The sequence below is a fragment of the Pecten maximus genome, chromosome 14 (assembly GCF_902652985.1).
Source record: "Pecten maximus chromosome 14, xPecMax1.1, whole genome shotgun sequence".
NCBI classification, from domain to species: Eukaryota; Metazoa; Mollusca; class Bivalvia; order Pectinida; family Pectinidae; genus Pecten; species Pecten maximus.
Window position 1 is genome coordinate 3,438,343 of NC_047028.1, and position 25,035 is coordinate 3,463,377.

At 34.7% G+C, this 25,035-nt stretch overlaps 1 protein-coding gene across 1 annotated transcript; it reads left to right on the plus strand.

Moving 5' to 3' along the window:
* Window positions 1-5,249: 5,249 nt before the first annotated feature.
* On the plus strand, window positions 5,250-22,668 carry LOC117342288 (calpain-5-like). Its single transcript, XM_033904384.1, has 13 exons — window positions 5,250-5,361; window positions 6,575-6,758; window positions 7,336-7,467; window positions 7,648-7,853; window positions 9,185-9,371; window positions 9,974-10,167; window positions 11,566-11,643; window positions 12,083-12,263; window positions 13,231-13,350; window positions 14,959-15,155; window positions 16,409-16,545; window positions 17,300-17,436; window positions 17,767-22,668. The coding sequence occupies exons 2-13, from the start codon at window positions 6,576-6,578 to the stop codon at window positions 17,959-17,961; spliced, it is 1,947 nt and encodes a 648-aa protein (XP_033760275.1). The 5' UTR covers window positions 5,250-5,361; window position 6,575; the 3' UTR covers window positions 17,962-22,668.
* Window positions 22,669-25,035: the final 2,367 nt, after the last annotated feature.

Sequence of the window (25,035 nt, forward strand, 5' to 3'; positions counted from 1 at the left end):
CCGTCGCCTAGACAATACGTCATCTTAGGGAGTTGTATGGTGTATTAATTAACAACCTCCAATTAACGGTAAACTGTACGGTAAATTACTAATCTGACATGTCTGTTAGGATGGTCATACATACATGTTAATGTAAGTACATGTACAGTATATGCCAGGTTTTGTAATGACAGCACTTAATCTTAGGGAGAATTTAAGCTCAATTCCAAGCTAAACGGGAAAACATTGTATGATTAATATTAAAAAGTTAGTTTAAATCAATTTTATTGCAGATAAAAGCAAATGGACTGGACAAAAGTTGTACAACTTACTTACGTCCTTTCCGTAACAAGGGGATATATACAAAATTCGTCACGCAACAGATTATTTTAACTTATATTGTATTTTATCGAAGACGGAAATAAAGATAGAAAGGGGCAGAACAGATAAGGAACACCAACGAAAACAGAATGTGGAGTTTTGTAGGAAGAAGAACACGTGTGTGGTTTATCTGGTCTTGTCGGCGTAGGTAGACTGCTTTTCTAACACACAAGTCATTCTGCTTTCTAATATTAAAAAGTCCAATTTATGGCAAACTGTAGGGGAAATTCAGAATGTGAAATGTGTGTTAAGATGGCCATGCATAGATAAAAGTACAATCCAAGGTTTTTTTAAGACAGCACATGCACTTAAGGACAAATTAAGTTCAACTCCCAGCTAAACGGAAAACTTTAACATCGGTTTGATAATTTACAAGCTCAAATAAACTGTTAAGTACAGGCTTAATTCATAATTGAAACCATGTGCTGAGTTTTCTTTGTTATATACGTATAAAATAAGTCTAATACAAATGTTGACATCAACGCCGGGAATGTATCACCTAAATCTCGCCGAGCGACCCTTTATCTTGTAGGACTCGTCAGTAATATATTAATGCTAGATTAGAACCATATTATCTTTACATAATTAAAGCAATGACCAATTATCTTTCATTCAGTATTCCCTTTTATTAAATCATTCGAACAATATTTAACTATACAAAAAATATTTCCCCTACACCCAAATTCTATGTGTAAGTGTTGTCCTCAGCATGGTGATATGAAAATCAATTTTCAGAATTTTTCACAATTAGGGAGAATGTAGATTGTTTATATGAGTTACTTTAAGTAATGAATTTTCAAAATTACAAGGAATAAATTCTGTTGCAGTTAGTTTGAGGTTAGCCCTATTTTGAGGCTAAAATGACTGCACTATAGTAGTCAATGGCAGTGGAGAGAGAAATCGGAGACTGCCTGGACACATGTCAGTATGTAAACGGGAAGTGTACTGGTGTCCTGATACCAAACTGCTGGATTTGTCGGGTTATTACACCTCAATTTATTTATTTTAGTATTTGTCTATGCCCATTTATGTCATCATTTGCAGAAGGATTACAATTATATTTTGATAACCTGAGGATTTTAAGATATCGAATATTATTTAAAGGGGCATTCCTTCGTTCGGACATCAGAAACATGCACAATTTCTATTGATGAAATCTATGTCCGAACGATGATTATATGATTGTCTGTGCCTACATGTAATGAAATAAACGCCGAAATGTACAAGAAAAAGGCGTATCGTATACAAATACGGTATGTCTTTGCGGTAATTAGTGATACTTCGGGTCGAATAAATAATTTTCAGGACTTAATACTCGAAGAACTTTGGTTTATCTTGAGAGTAAAACTACCTTATTTATGTAAAGATTATAACTTTTGCTACTTGGCAAAAATACGTTTTTTTCCAGTGAGTTAATTTTGACGTATTTTCCAGTCGGAGTTAATTTTGACGACCTAAACTTTATTCAAACGAAGGAATGCCCCTTGATGGAATGGAGATATCATCACCGATTTTTTTGGTGATGATATCTTTTTTAACCCTATTTCAGAGAGAATGGCAATATTGAACATACATGTATTAGATTTCCATTACAAGTTCTGAAAGAAAAACAAATAACATAGAATGTAAGCATTATATTTAGAATTTGAATTGAATATAAGATCTACGACAGTGTGTGGTTCAAACCCTTCTACGTCACCTGTATTTCCAAGTTGTCTGTTTCAACTTGGAGGGAAACGTTTATGTTTTAAAGATAATAAGTATGTGCTGACTTCAGCTTGGTCATCAATCCAAACCTACAATAGAGTGCCAACAATATCAATCTCGAGAGGGAGAAGTATATCAAGGAATATATATAGGAATATAGAATTATCTATCCTGGCATTTCATTAACAATTAGTACAAATATTTCCATCTGTTGTGATGACCTTGACTAAACATTTCCCACAGTGAACAATCGGCATCGTTATTAACGACATAATTGGATAATTCCGTCACATTACGGATGTAAGGCTGCCGAATTTGAAAGTGAGTAATGCGCTCGCGGTGTAAAATGGTGAAAATAGGGAAGCAACTATTTAAACATTAAACAGCCAAAGAACCCGGATGCCCTGGAACGTTTTCTTCGTGTCGGTAATGTAAAAATGATAAAAATTATATAACACAACCAATATCATATTTAACAGTGTTGCGTTGCGGAGAATGTAGTCATCGAAACGTCACAATCTGAAGTACAATGTTGATTGTGTCACATAACTTCTATCATAACCCGGATGCTCTATGATATTTTTGATCGTCTTCACATTAGATAAGGATACGAATCTTCCTTCTCTAGATACGCCGTGTACTTAGACGATGCTGAATTGAAACACGGGTGACATACGACGGAAAGTGAGAAATAGAAAGAATATTTCCGAATAAAGACATAAAGAAATATATTATAATTTCCTCCCATTTTCATACATATCAAAAAAGTTGACCTGACAAATAGTTTGTGTTCTAAAAATTCTGTGTGTGTTTTGAAATTTTGAAAAAGAAAAAACATACAAAAACAAACAAATAAACAAACAAAAAAGAAAGAAAGAAAGAAAAAGAAACACACACACACACAATAACCACCACTGTTGCCTAGCCTTTACAGGTACGTACAATGAATTACTGTAGATGACAAAACGCTTCCTTTTGCTGGTGACCAACATTTCACTAATTAACAGTTCACTGCAATAAAGATAGACACAAACAGACACAATATAAAGGTTAAGTGACATTGAGATACAAGCGATGCCTTTCACGTATAGATCGACATAGAATTTCCCTGTTTGTTAAAGCGAGAAAATCTGTCTTTTAATATTGGTAAGGATATCAACTTGTGGCATTTCTGTGAATCTCCTGTCCTTTGACATTTACTGTGCTTTCAACATTGATTACCATATATTCAATATGTATTTTATTTTCCCCCATTTTTTGAGTTTAATTGTTTTCTTCTGACACGCTGTTATGTATACATATACACGAAATTTTAGACAAGACACCGGAAGGGACAGTGAGAGTTACTGATGATATTACCCGTCCTTTACTTGTGATTCGTTAACCATTTTGATATAGCTATTGCTGTGACAAAGCGGAACTTCAAATTAAATTGATAAATATCACCAATCATTATGAATGCTGACTTGACACAGAAATTATAATCGTTCCTTGTTTTATACTATAACCTGCACATATGTCTGTATATGATTAGACATTTATAAAACTGTATTGTTTTACTCATATGATTTTAAAAGTTGTTGTCATATTAATTTACTTGTCTTTTAATCGATTAAATGATGAATTTGTATATGGTGGGAAGTTTTGTGGAAACGGGACGGAAATTCGGAACCTGAAACTTCGACAGGAAACAGAGCTTTTTGGGTTTTTTTTTTTTATCAATAACATGACCTTCAGTACAACTATTTACATAATGTACCGCTGTGTAAATATGTAGTATCGTGTGGTGGACTGAAAACGTATTTAAAATATCGAGAAATAACCTAAAGTGGAATCCTTCGGAGACTAGTGAAATCACTGGCTTACGAGGCAATGGTATGAAGAAAACTAGACACGCTTCCAGTCAAGTTGACACTTACTCGGCACGATTTATGGCTTAAAGGTATTTCGTTTGTTTTTATCTTGAAGATATATATGGAGTTAAGCGTTTTGATATTTTAACATCTAGTGATTTATAATATGAAGTGTATATTTTTTCTATACTTTATATATCCAGTATATTCGAAATAGTGAGATTTATATTCCAATTCTCGTAACGTACATTTTTAGTATATTTGGAAAACTTATATCTACATATATTGTAAAACTTGTTCGTTTTATTAAATATAATGTGATTTATATTACAAATGTGTATTCGAAGAATTATATTTTAAAACAAGGCAGTATAAATCACGATGCATGTATTTAGAATATATATAATCACGCATGTACATCAATTTACAGTGGACCTATATAATGCAGGAACATTTTTATAAATTTAGGTAATATTGTCACAATCTGCCCTAAACGTGAAATGGTTTATGTGAAGAACAAGAAGAATACACAAATATGATTAACTCAATAATAAACTCTAGATTCTCTTTGTCTGAAATGTATGAATTCATGTTTGAGTATGAACAATTTCGTGTTCATGTATTGGACTTTGATGCTCACCCATATATCGGGAGATTGGTGGAAAGGACACAATTAAGATTAATTGGATTTTATTTTTTTATTCATTTATCTATTTATTTTTAATTTAAGATATACATATGCACATGTACGAGGCCAACTGACTGCGTCCATGATAACTATAACAAATGCCCCTTTTTCTGTCGGTAATTGTTGTAACTTACTACGTTGTAATACGTGTATGGACGTAGCTTTGCTTACTGGGAGAAGATTCCATCTTATTTGAAAAAAAAAAATCATTATGTTATAACTTGAATGTAGCAATACATATATATATAATGACGTGTAAAGAGAGTATTTGATCACATTTGTATTTCTCTGAAGCATCTATAAGTCTTTAACAAAGGTTTTCAGTATAGAACTGTCGTTTTGTCTCATCAATGAGCAGGCAGTGGTCTCTTATAAAAAGGTACTTTGTGGCTACACAAGTTTGTGTACTGCGTGTACAAAATGCACACGTGTTTATTGAGTTTAACCGACAACTCACTTATCACTATCAATTAAGTTTTTCGATAAATGGTAACACATTAATGATCTACAATCGACTTTAAACGGTAACATATACAGTATTACGTGTGTACGTGTGAACAAACATACGTATACATAGACAGCTTATTTAGTGGTGTGCAACCACAATATACTTATCATGCGAGTAGCCTCCCTTGAAAGGACTTAGCGACAGTGTACACACTTTTTCAAAAGGGAAGTTATAATTAGCTCGTATCTTGTCAGGGATTGATACCGTCTGGTTTGGATACGATTTGTGTATCCGGGGACACGCAAGTATATACTTACGCACATGAGTATTTTTATATGAATTATCCTGGAGTGGATGTGTCCGAATTCCATGCTAATCACATATCATGTATTTGATGCTAGTTCGAATTTTCTGACGGTCTTAGCGATAGCAGTAGCTGAAGTCGGTCTTCTAGTAAGATATTTGCTTCTTGGCCACCTGTTTAATTATATATAAATGCATGCTATATTTTAAATCGACACAAAGCAGTATATTAATTAGCAGTCCGAGCCATTCGTGTTAGTTTAATGCAAACTGCATAAAATTCTAATGTAGTCTACAATAATAGTGTAGATTCTACATGTATATCCCAGCACAGGGGCATGTCTAGTCTCATATTTAAAAAATAGGAAAACCTACATTTAAAGAATTATTTATTTATTTTTGGATATTTTTTTATAGGACCAGACATGCCCCTGTGATCACAGCATACCCTGGCTGCCACATGCCCCTGTGATCACAGCATACCCTGGCTGCCACATACCCCTGTGATCACAGCATACCCTGGTGCCAAATACCCCTGTGATCACAGCATACCCTGGTGCCACATGCCCCTGTGATCACAGCAGACCATAGCTGCCACATGCCCCTGTGATCACAGCAAACCCTGACTGCCACATACCCTTGTGATCACAGCATACCATACATGTAACTGCCACATGCCCCTGTGATCACAGCAAACCCTGGCTGCCACATACCCCTGTGATCACAGCATACACTGGTGCCACATGCCCCTGTGATCACAGCATACCCTGGCTTCCACATACCCCTGTGATCACAGCATACCCTGTCTGCCACATGCCCCTGTGATCACAGCATACCCTGGCTGGCTACCACATGCCCCTGTGATCACAGCATACCCAGCTGGTGCCACATACCCCTGTGATCACAGCATACCCTGTCTGCCAATTAGTGTAAATTTTCTCGTAGCATGATTCATATATTCTCTATCATGAACCTTTGCCTGCATACAGTCGTCCACATGAATGCTAACTGCTAGCAATTTAAGGGTGTAGGCGGGGGTGACCTACGTCACAAAAAAATAATGCATTGTCAGATAAAAAGATTAGCCTCTCCCGAGTATGACCCATCCCACGACTACATATCCTTCAAGATATTTTTGTGAAGTAGGTCTGCCCCTACCACCTGTGGCATATACAACAACAGAAAAAAAAGTTTTTATATTCATTGTTATTATAGGATGGGGATCCTTGGACTTTTTGACTCAGCTATCCCTTATAAGGGCCAAAAGTACAAGGACCTGAAGAAGTCTTGTGTTTCCTCTGGCACCCTGTTTACTGATGCAGAATTTCCCCCAAAAGACTCGTCACTGTCCTATGCTCCGGACAAAATACCGAGAAATGTAGAGTGGAAGAGACCAGGGGTAAGTGATATCTTGTTTGGTAATATATCAGGTCATTTGAGAAAAACGGTAGGCTGCTCTGACCGTTATACTGGTGTGGTTAAGAAACTCTTCATACATTTTAATCATTTGATGAAATGTAGTAATGTTTGCGACAGTTCTGGTGAAAGATTTGGCATGATTGTATAGATCATATATATATATATATAGTGCCATAAATTTGATCAGAAATGAAACAATGTTACAGAGGCAGAACAGTTTCCCAATGTTAATGCTTATATCTGAAACATCTTCATATACCGTAAACTTTATGGTGTCTTAAAAAATCTATAAACTATAAACACATTTAGTGAAACCCCCTGGAGATCTGGACATGGCTTTACAAGACAATTATACAGCAGAACTGATATAATTATTTATAGCCATATAAAACAGTAAAAACAAGGTACATTGTATCACAACAGTTAAATAAAAACCTAGCTATAGTATATTAATTGAAAAGTTAAAATACCAATACTTTAATATTAGATTTCTATAGTAGAAATAATTAAGTACATAGTAAATTAATCAAATGCTGTAATGTTTATTGCACCGCCAGGAAATTTGCAGTGATCCCAAATTCTTTGTTGATGGAGCCAGTGCTAATGACTTTGCTCAGGGTGAAATAGGAAACTGTTGGTTTGTAGCTGCCTGTGCCTGCATAGCAGAAAATGGCAGTCTGTGGAAGAAGGTGGGTATTCTTTAAGCCATATAACTTTCTACTTTTTGATTGTAAACTATGTTTATTATTATGACTCATGACAGTAATGTATGTAGAGAAAATGTGAAAAAAGAGGGGTGGTCTTATCATGGAGTATGGACTAATACCCGCGCTTAAATATGACACTTGTATATCTGATAATTTATACAGATTGTACCAGATTTTGAAGGCCAGGAATGGATACAAGATAAGAATGAATATGCAGGAATTTTCCATTTCCGTTTCTGGCGTTCTGGAGAGTGGCTTGATGTAGTGATCGACGATTACCTCCCAACAAGGCATGGCAAGCTTATCTACTGTCACTCACCGGCAAAAAATGAGTTCTGGCCAGCACTTCTGGAGAAGGCATATGCCAAGTAAGCATTATAAGATTTTTAAATTAAATCAAATTCTTTTGCATTTATGTACTCTCTTGGTAAGTTTATGAAAAAGAAGGCTGATCTGATCTGTAATTTCTACAAGTACTACAAGTATGGTTAATCAAACCTATCTTCTTCATAAAAACAAATAAAATATAAAAACTATATCTTTTAACCTGATGCTAGCCCTATAAAAACACTGCTATGCATTTTGATACCATTTTATTGTATAATTTAGTAATATTACATATAATTCTACATGAATGTTCAGGCACACTTTGGGTATAATGAGGGTTCTGGTAACTGTCAGTCCTTATGTTATTGTTTTATGGACTGTTGATTACCTCCCTTGGGTCATTGTGGGCAAAACTAGGGTAATGACACAAAATCATTTTATTGAATTATTATATAATAGAATTTGGATTACCTCCATTAGGTCGGTGTGGATACATACTGGGTAATGACACATATGTTATTGTATTTTAAACTCGGATTACCTCCCTTGGGTTGGTGTTGAGACATTCTTGGTTATGACGCATATCTTATTGTATTTTAAACTGGGATTACCTCCCTTGGGCTGGTGTTGTAATGACACATATTTCATTGTATTATAAACTTTTGATTACCTCCCTTGGGCTTGTGTTGACACATACTGGATACGTAATGACACATATTTTATTGTATCATAAAATTTGCATTACCCCCCTTGGGTCCGTGTTGTCACATACTGGGGTAATGACAGAAAATTCAGTGTATTAAAGACTGTTTGTAGATTATTTCTTTTAGGATGGGGTAATTGACACATATTTCATAGCATGTGTCATATAGACTGGATTACCTCCCTTGGGTCGGTGTTGACATGTACAAGGGTAATTTCATATACAGAGTGAACTATTTTTATGGTAGACTTTTGATTACCTCCCTTGGGTCAGTGTTGACACATACAGTACTAGAGTAATAACACATACTAATTTTATTGTATTATATACTTGGATTACCCCCCTTGGGTCCGTGTTGTCACATACTGGGGTAATGACAGAAAATTCAGTGTATTAAAGACTGTTTGTAGATTATTTCTTTTAGGATGGGGTAATTGACACATATTTCATAGCATGTGTCATATAGACTGGATTACCTCCCTTGGGTCGGTGTTGACACATAAAGTACTAGAGTAATAACACATAATAATTTTATTGTATTATATACTTGGATTACCTCCCTTGGGTCAGTGTTGACACATTCCTCGGTACTATCACATATTTTAATGTATTATAGTCTATAGATTACCTCCCTTGGGTCAGTTTTGACACACTTTGGTTGTATTATAGACTATTTGGGGATTACCAGTCCCTCGTGGCAGGCTTGACCCGAGATGCTCTAGTGGACATGTCCGGCGGTGTCGGGGAACAGCTAGACATGAGCGAGTATAAGAGTGAAGAGCAGAAAATGGAACTCTTCAGGATCCTCAAACAGTCCTACAAAAATCAATCGCTAATGAGTGCCTCCATTGCTGCAGTATGTAAATTATACTCTAAGGGGATCTGAAATATGAAATAGTGTCTTACAGGTTCAATAAAGTTATGTCATGTTTTATGGATACTACCCAATGTAGACACAAGTGTAAGATTCTATTTATCACAGATCATCATTTGTTCAAATTTAAAGTGAAATCATACCAGAATTCTCCATTATCATCCACATTTATAACTAATTTATGATTATAACTAGTTATTCATAGCTAATAAAACTATGTATTTTTTGCTCCTAAATTATCAATGTAACCAAAATGGTGTTACTTATTTATGACATACTATTAGGAGAATCAGTCAGTCTGTGTTCAATAGTTATTTACATTTAGATTTGTTTTCCTTATATTTCTATGTCTGTCTTTTGTATTCACTACTGAAAGTCATACACATGTATAAATGATTGATGAAAATGATCAACGATGTCTATTCTTATATACATATATATATATACATATATACATTGTATATATTTTTTTTTTATACATTGTATATATATATATATTGTCTAATTATAAGTAATTTTATGTTACAAAGAGAACTAATTTGATCAATGGAGTACTCAATTTTTTTCTACATTAATTGTTACAGTCAGCTAATGACATGGAAGATGAACTTGACTGTGGACTCATCAAAGGTCATGCTTATAGTGTGACCTCTGTCAAGGACATTCCCATCAGTACCTCATCTGGACTTTTCGCTTTCTTCAAACGAGAGAAAATCCACATGATACGCTGCCGGAATCCCTGGGGAGGGACGGAGTGGAAGGGAGCTTGGAGTGATGGGTAACTTTATTTTAGTGTTGATTTTGTCTTATGAAAAAACAACAATTTACTATATACTTTATATATAGGATACTTGTGCATATATATAGAGGATACTTGTGTATATATAGAGAATACTTGTGTATATAGAGGATACTTGTGTATATATAGAGGATACTTGTGTGTATATATAGAGGATACTTGTGTATATATAGAGGAAACTTGTATATATATGGAGGATACTTGTGTGTATATAGAGGATACTTGTGTATATATAGAGGATACTTGTGTATATAAAACGGATACTTGTGTAAATAGAGGATACTTGTGTATATATAGAGGATACTTGTGTATATATAGAGGATACTTGTGTATATATAGAGGATACTTGTATATATATAGAGGATACTTGTGTATATAAAAAGAATACTTGTGTAAATAGAGGATACTTGTGTATATATGTAGATGATACTTGTGTATATACAATGTATGTAGATGATACTTGTGTATATATAGGATACTTGTGTATATATAGAGGATACTTGTGTATATATAGAGGATACTTGTGTATATATAGATGATACTTGTGTGTATATGGAGGATACTTGTGTAAATAGAGGATACTCGTGTATATATAGAGGATACTTGTGTGTATATAGAGGATACTTGTGTAAATAGAGGATACTCGTGTATATATAGAGGATACTTGTGTATATAAAGAGGATACTTGTGTGTATATATATATAGAGGATACTTGTGTATATAGAGAAGATATTTGTGTATGTATAGAGGATACTTGTGTATATATAGAGGATACTTGTGTATATAGAGAGGATATTTGTGTATATATACTGTATACTTGTGTATATATAGAGAATACTTGTGTATACATATATATAGAGGATACTTGTGTATGTATAGAAGATACTTTTGTATATTAGAGGATACTTATGTATATAAAGATGATACTTGTGTATATATAGAGGATACTTTTGTATAGAGAATACTTGTGTATATATAGAGGACACTTGTGTATATATAGAGAATACTTGTGTATATATAGAGGATACTTGTGTATATAGAGGATACTTGTGTATATAAATAGAGGTTACTTGTGAATATATAGAGGATCTTGTATAATGTCAATATAATACAGACTTTATTGAATGAGTTCAATATGTTAGTGTAGACGAGTGACATATTTGATTAGTGAAAGATTGTTACAAATTCCACATTGCATTGGTATCAGTATAAGATTTCATTCATCACGTACGTTGTATTGATATGAAAATAAGTGATATTTATATCTCACTAATAGTGTTACTACACATGAGTCTTGCAATATTATTCACGTGTTTGTGTTATATGACAGAAAATGACAGTTGTGTATAAACATTAATGGTGTATCTTCTGTTTTAGATCCAAAGAATGGGACCAGGTCAGTGACTCTATGAAGAAGGACATTGGTCTAACTGTGGATGATAATGGAGAATTCTGGTATGATTTCACTTTAAGTTGAATAAATGATGATCTTGAGTGTGATTAGTGAGCTAAGATTTATTTTGATGGAGATCCAATTTACTACTCAATGCAAACGTGTTTCTTTCTCTTTATTATGCCTTATCTGTTCAGAAAAAAATTACTGTGAATTAGCAAAAATTCTGCTGTGAATAAGCAAAAATTCTACTGTGAATTAGCAAAAATTCTACTGTGAATAGGCAAAAATTCTATTGTGAATTAGCAAAAATTCTACTGTGAATTTAAGCAAAAATTCTACTGTGAATTAAAAAAAATTCTACAGGGATCGGAATGTCAGTGATGGAACATTTTCTTGAAAGAGAAACCCATCTCAATCTGTAGGACAATGTTGATGCTAGATTTAACTCTTTAAACTTCTCTATATTTTTGCCTTAACCTTTACCTGATTTGTTTTCAGGATGTCATTTGAAGATTTTTGTGCATACTACACAGACATAGGAGTCTGTCATATAATCAACACATCTTTCTTCTCCCTCAAAAAAACCTGGAAAGAGGGTGAGGCCATTGGGGAGTGGAGGAAACCATCACGGAGTGGAGGATGTAGTAACCATAAGGCTTCCTTCCTGAAAAATCCTCAGGTAACTGTACTGTAAACCACTGATCTGGTCAGTCCTAACCAGGTTATACTGTAAACCACTGATCTGGTCAGTCCTAACCAGGTTATACTGTAAACCACTGATCTCGTAAGTCCTAACCAGGTTATACTGTAAACCACTGATCTGGTCAGTCCTAACCAGGTTATACTGTAAACCACTGATCTCGTAAGTCCTAACCAGGTTATACTGTAAACCACTGATCTGGTCAGTCCTTACCAGGTTATACTGTAAACCACTGATCTGGTCGGTCCTAACCAGGTTATACTGTAAACCACTGATCTGGTCAGTCCTAACCAGGTTATACTGTAAACCACTGATCTGGTCAGTCCTTACCAGGTTATACTGTAAACCACTGATCTGGCCAGTCCTAACCAGGTTATACTGTAATTCACTGATCTCGTTAGTCCTAACCAGGTTATACTGTAAACCACTGATCTCGTAAGTCCTAACCAGGTTATACTGTAAACCACTGATCTGGTCAGTCCTAACCAGGTTATACTGTAAACCACTGATCTGGTCAGTCCTAACCAGGTTATACTGTAAACCACTGATCTGGTCAGTCCTAACCAGGTTATACTGTAAACCACTGATCTGGTCAGTCCTAACCAGGTTATACTGTAAACCACTGATCTGGTCAGTCCTAACCAGGTTATACTATAAACCACTGATCTGGTCAGTCCTAACCAGGTTATACTGTAAACCACTGATCTGGTCAGTCCTAACCAGGTTATACTGTAAACCACTGATCTGGTCAGTCCTAACCAGGTTATACTGTAAACCACTGATCTCCTCAGTCCTAACCAGGTTATACTGTAAACCACTGATCTCCTCAGTCCTAACCAGGTTATACTGTAAACCACTGATCTCCTCAGTCCTAACCAGGTTATACTGTAAACCACTGATCTAGTATCCCGTTTTTTTCTGACCCCTGTGTACTACTGTCTTACAGTTCGTGTTTGAAGTACCGAAAGAGGAGGATGAGGTGTTAGTTTCCTTGGAGCAGTTTGACCGTAGAGCAAACAAAGAGGATGGAGAATCACAATTCACCATAGGCGTGACTATACTCAAGGTAATATTATCTTGTTAATTGCTTTTAATACTTTAATATCATATAAAACATTTGATACTTTTTTTGTTTGTTTTCAACCTGATTCATTTTTCAAAGTTTTCCTTGCTTAATATCTTGGACGAATCTCCCTCAATGTATCACCTAAAGCCAGAAAGAGTAGTGTATACCTACATAAAGTATATATAGGCTGAATGGTGTATACCTACACAAAGTATATATATTATATAGACTGAATGGTGTATTCCTACACAAAGTATATATAGGCTGAAAGGTGTATACCTACACAAAGTATATATATTATATAGACTGAATGGTGTATTCCTACACAAAGTATATATAGGCTCAATGGTGTATACCTACACAAATGATATGTAGGCTGAATGGTGTATTCCTACACAAAGTATATATAGGCTGAAAGGTGTATACCTACACAAAGTATATATATTATATAGACTGAATGATGTATTCCTACACAAAGTATATATAGACTGAATGGTGGATTCCTACACAAAGTATATATAGGCTGAAAGGTGTATACCTACACAAAGTATATATATTATATAGACTGAATGATGTATTCCTACACAAAGTATATATAGACTGAATGGTGGTTACCTATACAAAGTATATTTAGGCTGAATGGTGTGTACCTACACTAAGTATATATAGGCTGAATAGTGTATACTTACACAAAGTATACATGTATATAGGCTGAAAGGTGTATACCTACACAAAGTATATATATTATATAGACTGAAAGGTGTATACCTACACAAAGTATATATAGGCTGAATGGTGTATACTTACACAAAGTATACATGTATATAGGCTGAAAGGTGTATACCTACACAAAGTATATATATTATATAGACTGAAAGGTGTATACCTACACAAAGTATATATAGACTGAATGGTGTATACCTACACAAAGTGTATATAGAGGCTGAATGGTGTATACTGTACCTACACAAAGTATACATGTATATAGGCTGAAAGGTGTATACCTACACAAAGTATATATAGACTGAATGGTGTATTCCTACACAAAGTATATACAGACTCAATGGTGTATACCTTCACAAAGTATATAGAAGCTGAATGGTGTATACCTACACAAAGTATATATAAGCTCAATGGTGTATACCTACACAAAGTATATATAGGCTCAATGTTGTCTACCTACACAAAGTATATATAGGCTGAATGGTGTATTCCTACACAAAGTATATATAGGCTGAATGGTGTATTCCTACACAAAATATATATAGGCTGAATGTTGTCTACCTACACAAAATATAGGCTGAATGGTGTATACCTACACAAAGTATATATAGGCGGAATGGTGTATACCTACACAAAGTATATATAGGCGGAATGTTGTCTACCTACACAAAATATAGGCTGAATGGTGTCTACCTTCACAAAATATATATAGGCTGAATGGTGTATACCTACACAAAGTATATATAGGCTGAATTGTGTATACCTACACAAAGTATATATAGGCTGAATTGTGTATACCTACACAAAGTATATATAGGCTGAATGGTGTATACAGAAAGAACATAATATGCAGTCATTATCTGTATTATGTCTCGTCCATTTCAGACTGACCTGAACAGAGTGTATCGGATGCATGACTCCATGAGGGAAGCACACTCTTCATCTTTCGTAAAATCTCGCAGTGTCATGACAAGAGCAAAACTCAAACAAGGCAAATATTGTGTGATTCCCTCGACCTTTGACCCTGGTTTTGAAGGAGATTTTTTTCTTCGGATTTATGCAAGTAACAGTCCAAACTTAAAGTAAGTCAATACTGTACCTATTAGGAGATACTATTATAACGCCCAAGTCTACCTGTATACAGGTATAACAATGATGTGATTATACTACGGTGCTACTACAGGCATTTTGTATTCGAGTTTCATTTGACTACTTCAAATTTACTTTCTTATCAGCAGAAATTTGCATCAAACCTGTTCATTTAAAAAAATGTATAATGAGCATATTCTCCCTCTTATGGAAGAAATTGACTTGTATCATATGCGAGTGTATATACATTGTATCCATATGTATATTATGTGGTTACAGGCAGCTGAAACTGGACGAGCCTTTATATTACCTGTATATGTATTTGGTGGTTGCAGGGCGCTGACATCAGACAAACCTTTGTATTATATGTATTTGGTTACATGGTTACAGGCAGCTTAAACTGAACGAGCTTTTTAGGTCACTTGAGACTTCGCCTTTTGTCCATTGTCGTCCGTCGTGCATCTGTAAACAATTTACATTTTCGATATCTTCTCCAAAACTGCTGAACCAAATTCAATGAAATTTGGCAGGAAACTTCTATGGCTATAGGTCAACCAAAATTGTGAATTATATGGTCCCCACCCCGCAGGGGCCCAAAGGGCGGGGCCAAAGAGTGTCAAATTGACTAAAACTTCAAAAATCTTTTCTCTCAGATATGATGGAATCAAACACTCTTCATAGATGGAAGGGTCTTAAGGTGCTCTACCAAAATTGTGAATTTAATGACCCTTGGGTCTCACATTTTCCCTTATGGAGGGGGTAAACTTTACTATAGTTTATATAGGGAAATCACATTTTTGACAATTATTTGTTGGATTTTTATTGGAATTCATTCTAACTTTATTAACATTATTAGCATGGGATGAAAGCTTAATGGTATGCACATGCTGGCCCTGACTGACCCCTTGGACTGATGGGCTCTGACACTTGACGAGCCTTTGTGTTACATATATATGTATTTGGTGGTTACAGGGAGCGAACACTAGACGAGCCTTTGTGTTACATGTATTTGGTGGTTACAGGGAGGGGACACTTGACGAGCCTTAGTGTTACATGTATATGTATTTGGTGGTTACAGGGAGCGGACACTTGATGAGCCTTAGTGTTATATGTATTTGGTGGTTACAGGGAGAGGACACTTGGCGAGCCTTAGTGTTACATGTACATGTATATGTATTTGGTGGTTACAGGGAGCGGACACTTGACCAGCCTTTGTGTTACATATATATGTATTTGGTGGTTACAGGGAGCTGACACTTGACGAGCCAGACAGAAATAGTGGGTGTTGCTGTAGTCCCTTTTACATGTGTAAGCCATACAAGTCAGCCCTACAGATCCTCATCAGCAGTGGAGAGGGACTCAAGGGCATGGATATAGACAGAAGTAGGTCTACGTTAACGTTATACATGTATCTGCGTCTCCAGGCATCTGATTGAATCAATTCTCATGTCTTTCGCTGAAATGATGTTTTTTTTTCTTGGACCATGTTTGAGAGTGCATAATTATGTCTACAAGGCTTTAGAACCGATCATTATTAGCTCACCGGTTACGAGTAACCATGAGCTAATGCTGTACCCCTGGTCTCGGCGTCGGCGTCCCACCCCACTTTAAAGTTTTTGGGATCAGTTTTTTGGAAAGCTTCTTAGTCCAAAAGTATACACCTCAATCCTTCTAATTTGGGTTATGCATTCATTAGAGGTCTAGGAGTGATGTTATGGCAAAATTATTAATATTTTGGGGGTAAGTTTTGGAGAGCTTGTAAGTCCACACCCTTATTATTTGGTTTATACATCTATTAAAGGTCTAGAAGCGATATTATGTGATGTACAATTTCAAAATGACATGCTTATACATACATAAAAAATGAATGCATAGTGATTGCTGCCGCCGGTGCGCTTTCGCAATCATTGTTTGTACTTGTTGATTATTGTGATTGTTTTACAAAGAGTTATGTATCTTTATTGTCAGGAAACATAGCCATATCAATTTATTGAATGTTTATTGAATGATTAATTTGATTCTGTTAAAATTTTGTTTTCTGTGTCGAAGAGTAAGCCCCTTCTGACTTCATTGTTTTCCGTGATAATTTTCTGTGTTAAAAGAATCTGTAAGTCTGTGATAACTTTCCGTTTTATAGAGTCGGACCCCTTTGTTGTTGTCCGCTGTGAGAAGGAGAAGGTGAAGACTCCTGTAATAGCCAACGACATCAATCCAAAGTTTGATCAGAGGGTAACATTTTACCAGAAAACCCCAAAAGAAAATATTACTTTAGAGGTACATGACAACAAAAATGTTACATTAGCGTTACGTGTTAAGAAGAATGTTTAGTAGATGGTTTTGAACAAGTTTTTAATACTTCCAACCCTTAACTATGCATGTTTTCTTCACGCTCATTATACGTTCATTAATTATTATTATTTTCCGTATTTTGCGGTGGCTGCATAGTCAATGATATTCATGTTTAAATTGAGTAGACTTAGGCATTAGAAAATTTCAGAATTACATATTTACTAATACAGAAAGTAAAGCTTTGCAATCATAATAGTTTGATATGTATACAAACAGAATTTCTGTAATGTAACAATTTTCTTTGTAAAATTCCAGGTCTGGAACCACAACCTTATAAAGGACGATTTCATGGGAATGTGTACCCTGTCTATGACACAAAGGAGTTCATTCAAGGGAGGTAACAAAATGATTGGATTACCTTTAATGGGTAAGGGTAAAGAGAAGGCCATGCCTACACAAGGCCGGCTATGGGTCAATGTACTGTATACAACTTTACTGGACACAGTGTGACCTCCAGACCTTCAGTTGAAATGACTCAATATGGCACATCAGGATATTTTGACTTTAACATCTCGGGGCTTACAGTTGTAAGACAAATGACATACGGTGTAGTGGACAGTAATTAGTTAATGTACTTGTGTACACAGATGACCAAATTCATGACGAAAAACCATGAAATGTTTCAATAGATGTTGTCACACACTTGCATATGTACCCTACAGATGAATTAAGGTGCTATGTGGTAGGTAAATACTACATTCTGATCCACTCTGCTGAAGGATATATTCATTAAACCAGAAAAATAATTAATTATGGTAAGTATACATTTACAAATGATGACAGGGTGCCTTAGACTAGTTGACCCTATAGTTTTTATAATTATTAAAAACTTTATTTTACTATTTCCTGACTGTATTAAAGTAAGTAATTTTGATTTATTTTTCTATTGGTGTTTTATTATTTAAAAGAAAAATGTATGCATACATCTATTTTTTTAAATCTGACATTTTTCGTTCATTTTGCATTAGATATATCTACTAAATTAAGACAGAGTTGAAGTAAAACCTGTACTTCATAAAGGAAACATATTCTAATCCTATTGTTTTTATTGGACTTTTATTGACAAAACATACAGTATCATAATATTATGTTTAACAATGCTGATATTCATGATAACATTTTGTCATTGAATCACCTAAGGTAAGCCAGATGAGCTCTATATGGCTGGTCAGCAGCTAACTTGACCCAAACTAACCTCTCCTATTTGCATTGTTGCCATTTTTTAAATATCAAACATATATCCCCTATATGGGAGTCAGTTTTTATAATTTTCTATATATCGTTTTCAGAATAACATATTTAGTAATACAATTGTATTGTGTTTATAGTTTACATTGGAGTTTGGCTATACATTTAATGCCAAAATAGCTGATAAAATTTCTTTTTCATACATATGCATGTATTTTAATTTTAGAGTGTTTAGTTAATAAATCAAATGTAGTTGATGAAATAGCTTTAATTTGCCCCAAAATAAGCGTTGTCTGCTGTTACTTTAGCCTCTCTTGGTTGATCTCCACTAAGTACAGTGTATGTTTTGGGACTCAAGAAACATGTAAGTAAGACTTAGTTACTTATCCAGTGATCTAACATGTATCTACAGACTTACTCAAAATGGCCTACAGATTCAAGTGACTTAGCCCCTGCAAAGGAGACTTTAATGGGCTCAGATTCTTGAGTCTTTTTGTTTCAGTGAACAATCCATGGTTGAGAGGTCATAATGAAAGCTTATGTTTTAAAGCTAGTTTTACCTGTCTTATTAGAATAGACTGCAGCCACAGGACTTAGTCTTTGTTATTAACTGTGGACTTTAAATTCTGTTATATGTGTGTAAGTCAACTGTAATGTTATTGATGTTTGAACTTTAACTTTTGTACAAATGTAAATAGTTTTTAATAGATATCTAATTCTTTTAAAATAATTTTAGGATTTTACTGTTAACCTATTCCCGTGTTGATTGTAAACACAATGATTTCATAATTCTTATTTATATATAAATTTCTGTTGTCACGTGGTATATGCAGTGATACTGAAACCTAAGACTGTGATTTCTAGTGTAGTATATAGTGTTGCTAAATATACAGTAGTCTTGGCCAGACCAAGGGTCTAAACCTCTAAAGTATGCACATTAATTTTTAGGATAAAATTAAACCACATGACTGTTAAACACATGTTGATTATCTATACATTGTCACATGGTACACAGGTCTTAACCTTTTATACACTTTTATACTACTAGTACTTACGGTTGCCCAGTGTCATTTTCTAACAGACATTTCTCTCAGGGATCAGTTTTCGCTCGGCTGCTTAGCCATTAAATGTAATTACTTGTTTCTAATTTGTATCGATTTGTCTTAACACTTGTCTTATGCCATGTTCATTTCAAACGCGGTATTTCATGATCAATTAATGTTCATTCCAAACGCTATATTCCAATATTCTAATTCGTGATATTTCCATACGCGGCATTTCAATTCATTACCATTCCAAAAGCGGTATTTCAATTCATTATCATTCCAAACGCGGTATTTCAATTCATTATCATTCCAAACGCGGTATTTCAAATCATTATCATTCAAAACGCGGTATTTCAATTCATGTACTGCTGCTGTTCGTTAACATGACTATTACTACCTCGCTGCAGCATATACAATGATGTGAATTATCCTGAGACAACATCTGTACATTGCTAAAACGATTACATATCAATTGGAATTTTGGGCAGCTCATGCCATTCCACATAACCTTAACTTCGTGCCATGGTGACCTATATACAACTGTTACATTACCTGATTTGTTTCTAAGTGTCTGTCCGAATGTTGTACAAGTTGAACACTGTATCAGATACTCACACTACCTGTATGTTTATAGACTACTTTTTGACTTTCTATACAAAAAAGGCGTTCATAAAATAATTCTAGCTATTGTTTATACAGTTAATGAATATTATCTTTCTGGCTCACCTTGTTAGAAGGTCAGAGCTGCGTGGTTTATACAAATTAGATATGTACCATGATTGGATGAAGGGGAATAACCAACAGTTAAACTTAGATACCAGGAACAGATCTAGAGGGCGGGGTCAAATAGGACAATATTGGTATTTAATTTATAAATACATGCTCATCTTTCTCCTCGGGTGAAATGATTTAAACCTGACGATATTGGGTTAAAGGGGCTCAGTGCTGTACGAATGGAGGTCAGACCAGCTCTTGGGACATATAGTAGTTACCCCAGTACCGTATTTTGGTCGAGTATGAATTACTAGTATTCCATCATATCAAACAGTTACATGCTTACAATGATGGCTCATGGTCCCGTTTGTATGATCTCGTCATTGATTTGGTTAATATTTTAACACTTTTATCTCATTGATGTTTTACAATCTCTTTTGAATAATATCCATTGTCTTTCCTATTAGTGACGAACTATTAAAGTGTAAATGTTGGTTATCTTAGTTTTTAAATTTTCTCTTTAGAAACTCTCCGATTTAGGTTATAACTATGTCATTGTTTTTATTTACAGTGTAGTCAAGTCACTTCTGGATACTCTTACTCTGAAAGCGATCTCATTTCGAGATGATTGACAACATAACTTTAAGTGCATAATTTACAGTAACGCTGTAACCGAAACTATGTATAGTATATTATATTAGGTACATGACACAATGTGCATAATAATGGCGATAACCTAACATATTGATATCATATTGCTATTTTTATCTGCTGTCTCTAGCCAAGCAAACCTGTGATATTATTCTGAATCTCTGATACTTTTGTCATTATATTCCAATGCTATGTAATTTATTGTACCTTTGACTTTGAATGTATTTATTGATTGCGATGATACTTGTCTAATTCGAGCCCTGATTATTCTGACGTCCTATCTAACCCGGTCAATATGTATATCACGTTGTTCAGGATGTTTAGATAGACCAATTATCATTGGTTATTTGGGAGTAATTGTATCATGCCCAAATATACATGTAGTATATTTTTACCAATCTATTTAACTTGATAATGGAATGTTGTATGTCTTTTCTTATTTTTGTTTTTTGTATTCTTGGATAAATTTATATATTGTTGATCACCAATATACATTTTATAGGGAACTGTTATCTGAGGCTACAAGGTCAAACCAGCACTACAAAATCATAGTAAACGGTGACAGGCTTAAATTTATGCCTTTATTTATAGTACGTAGAATTAATATGGCAAAAACACATAGGTATTTTTAAGGATAGAATTTAAAAAATAATTATGATTTATAAATTATTATTATTATTAGCAGACGTATGCAAGTTTTTATACAGTTTTTAGATATTGCAAAACTATAAATATTCCCTGACCATTGATTTTTATATACAGTATTACTTATATTTATGTTGAATATGTGTTATTATAGAAAGATGGAAAATTAAGGTAGATATTAAGTGCCTTGATAGTAGTCGTGGTTTTTAATATGTATTCGAACATGGATTTCTCTTAACAGTTTTTAATGACGTTAAATGACGTTTCCAGGTTAATTTTCCTTCTCCAACAAGCAATTGACTATTAGCGCGTAAAAGTCTACCGTAGTTCAAAGTATTGTTTTATTTAGGTTTGGGTACCTATATTTGGAGGAGATACCGGTTTTGAATATTTTTTTTCATAAATCTGTAGTGTTAAATTTGTTTGATTTATTAATGCATTTATTGTTAAAATGACACATGAAAAACGCAATATGTACATATCTAATTGGAACGTATGTTTAAGAGTAATAAACCTTAGGGATGGTTTGCATGATGATGCATTTTGATTAAAACTACATGTTGTATATCTATATATTACCCGGATGAAGCGTGCACATTTTTATTCCATCTATCTGTGTGAATTAAATAATCAATAACTTAATTTTATTCTCGTATTAGTTTTCAATTAGAGATTACCCTCAGCTCAATTTGTAATTCGAGTTTAACAATGTCTTTTGGTCTTAATAAAATGTATACCGGAAATATTTATACAGTGTTAAATTTTAAAGTGGTAACAATGCTACGTAAACCGTGTACGCAACTGTCACAGATTTACTTAGCAGGTTGCATTGAGGGAAGTTTTGAGCGATGTAGCAAATATTTCAGGAATACATTTATGCATATTGTATTGAGGAAATAAAGATAACAAATTGGAAGGTATTCATGTTCTTTTTTACATAGTAATACTTCGGACATTGCACTGAAACATATTTAAAGGTATGCTATATTAATGTTATTATCATATAAATGTTTTATGTAGTATTGAGCTTTATCATAACCACTTCTGTTGTCAGTATATTGTTTTGAAATGATCCAATCCGGCTTCAACATGCTGGGTCCAATATCGTTTTCCAGTAGTGGTGACTCGTCTGTCCACATAGAAAATGATAGCAGTCAATCGTCAAAATAATAAAAAATATATATATATATATATCAGTCAATCGTCAAAATAATAAAAGAAAAATTTTGTGCATTTAAATCAAAGATTGGTCGCTTATCTCCCTAAGAAGATGTATTTTCCCTCACCCATCCAATCTTGCAATACGGTATCATTTGGGACAATATGACAAAAGCTCAGGTACAAACCATTGAAAATATGCAAAAGCTGCTCGTATTATGACAGGTGACATTCTACAACTGTATAAACAGACAGAATGGGAGCCACTTTGAACTGGAAGAAACCATCATATAATTATCTAATTTCATAAAATGATTCATAACAATTCACCGCCATCCTCCTTCAGAGACACTACAAAAAATGTACTAATAACTCAATTCGCTGTAGAACCAATACTTACAAAAAGTCCTTCTTACCAAGACTGAAACTGCATTTAAAGGTTCTACTTCAGTGCCAACTTAGTATTACTATTCTGGAGTCAGACGAAGACAACTCGTCCATGCTAGAAACACTTTAACATTATTTCATTAAATGATTATTTACTCACGTAAAAACTTGTAGAATCTTCATTGTTTAGATGTAGACTATCAAATGAAACTGATGAACATTATCTTTTACATTGTTCCAAATATAGTAGCATTGGACAAGAAAGTGTCCTGACTTACCCTTACATTTAATTCTATGGAAATACTGACTTAACAATATTTCAGAGTATGCAAAGTCATATACGCATATAAAAAAAAGATTTGGATGATTTGTCTTATTCTGTCAGCGCGTCACTAGTTAGTTGGACATCTTACCGACATATCAACCATTCCTACTGTTGTTATCTCGACTCTATCGGTCCGTCACTAGTTTGGTGGGATATCTAACCGACATATTAACCATTCCTACTATTGTTATCTCGACTCTATCGGTCCGTCACTAGTTTGGTGGGATATCTAACCGACATATTAACCATTCCTACTATTGTTATCTCGACTCTATCGGCGCGTCACTAGTTGGTGGGATATCTATCCGACATATTAACCATTCCTACTATTGTTATCTAGACTCTATCGGCGCGTCACTAGTTTGGTGGGATATCTAACCGACATATTAACCATTCCTACTATTGTTATATAGACTCTATCGGCGTGTCACTAGTTGGTGGGATATCTAACAGACATATTAACCATTCCTACTATTGTTATCTAGACTCTATCGGCGCGTCACTAGTTGGTGGGATATCTAACCGACATATTAACCATTCCTACTATTGTTATCTAGACTCTATCGGCGCGTCACTAGTTGGTGGGATATCTAACCGACATATTAACCATTCCTACTATTGTTATCTGGACCATATCGGCGTGTCACTAGTTGGTTGGATATCTAACCGACATATTAACCATTCTTACTATTGTTATCTGGACCATATCGGCGTGTCACTAGTTGGTGGGATATCTAACCGACATATTAACAATTCCTACTATTGTTATCTCGACTCTATCGGCGCGTCACTAGTTGGTGGGATATCTAACCGACATATTAACAATTCCTACTATTGTTATCTCGACTCTATCGGCGCGTCACTAGTTGGTGGGATATCTAACCGACATATGAACCATTCCTACTATTGTTATCTAGACTCTATCGGCCCGTCACTAGTTGGTGGGATATCTAACCGACATATGAACCATTCCTACTATTGTTATCTCGACTCTATCGGCGCGTCACTAGTTGGTGGGATATCTAACCGACATATGAACCATTCCTACTATTGTTATCTAGACTCTATCGGCCCGTCACTAGTTGGTGGGATATCTAACCGACATATTAACAATTCCTACTATTGTTATCTCGACTCTATCGGTCCGTCACTAGTTGGTGGGATATCTAACCGACATATCAACCATTCCTACTATAGTTATCTCGACTCTATCGGCGGGTCACTAGTTGGTGGGATATCTAACCGACATATTAACCATTCCTACTATTGTTATCTCGACTCTATCGGTCCGTCACTAGTTTGGTGGGATATCTAACCGACATATTAACCATTCCTACTATTGTTATCTCGACTCTATCGGCGCGTCACTAGTTGGTGGGATATCTATCCGACATATTAACCATTCCTACT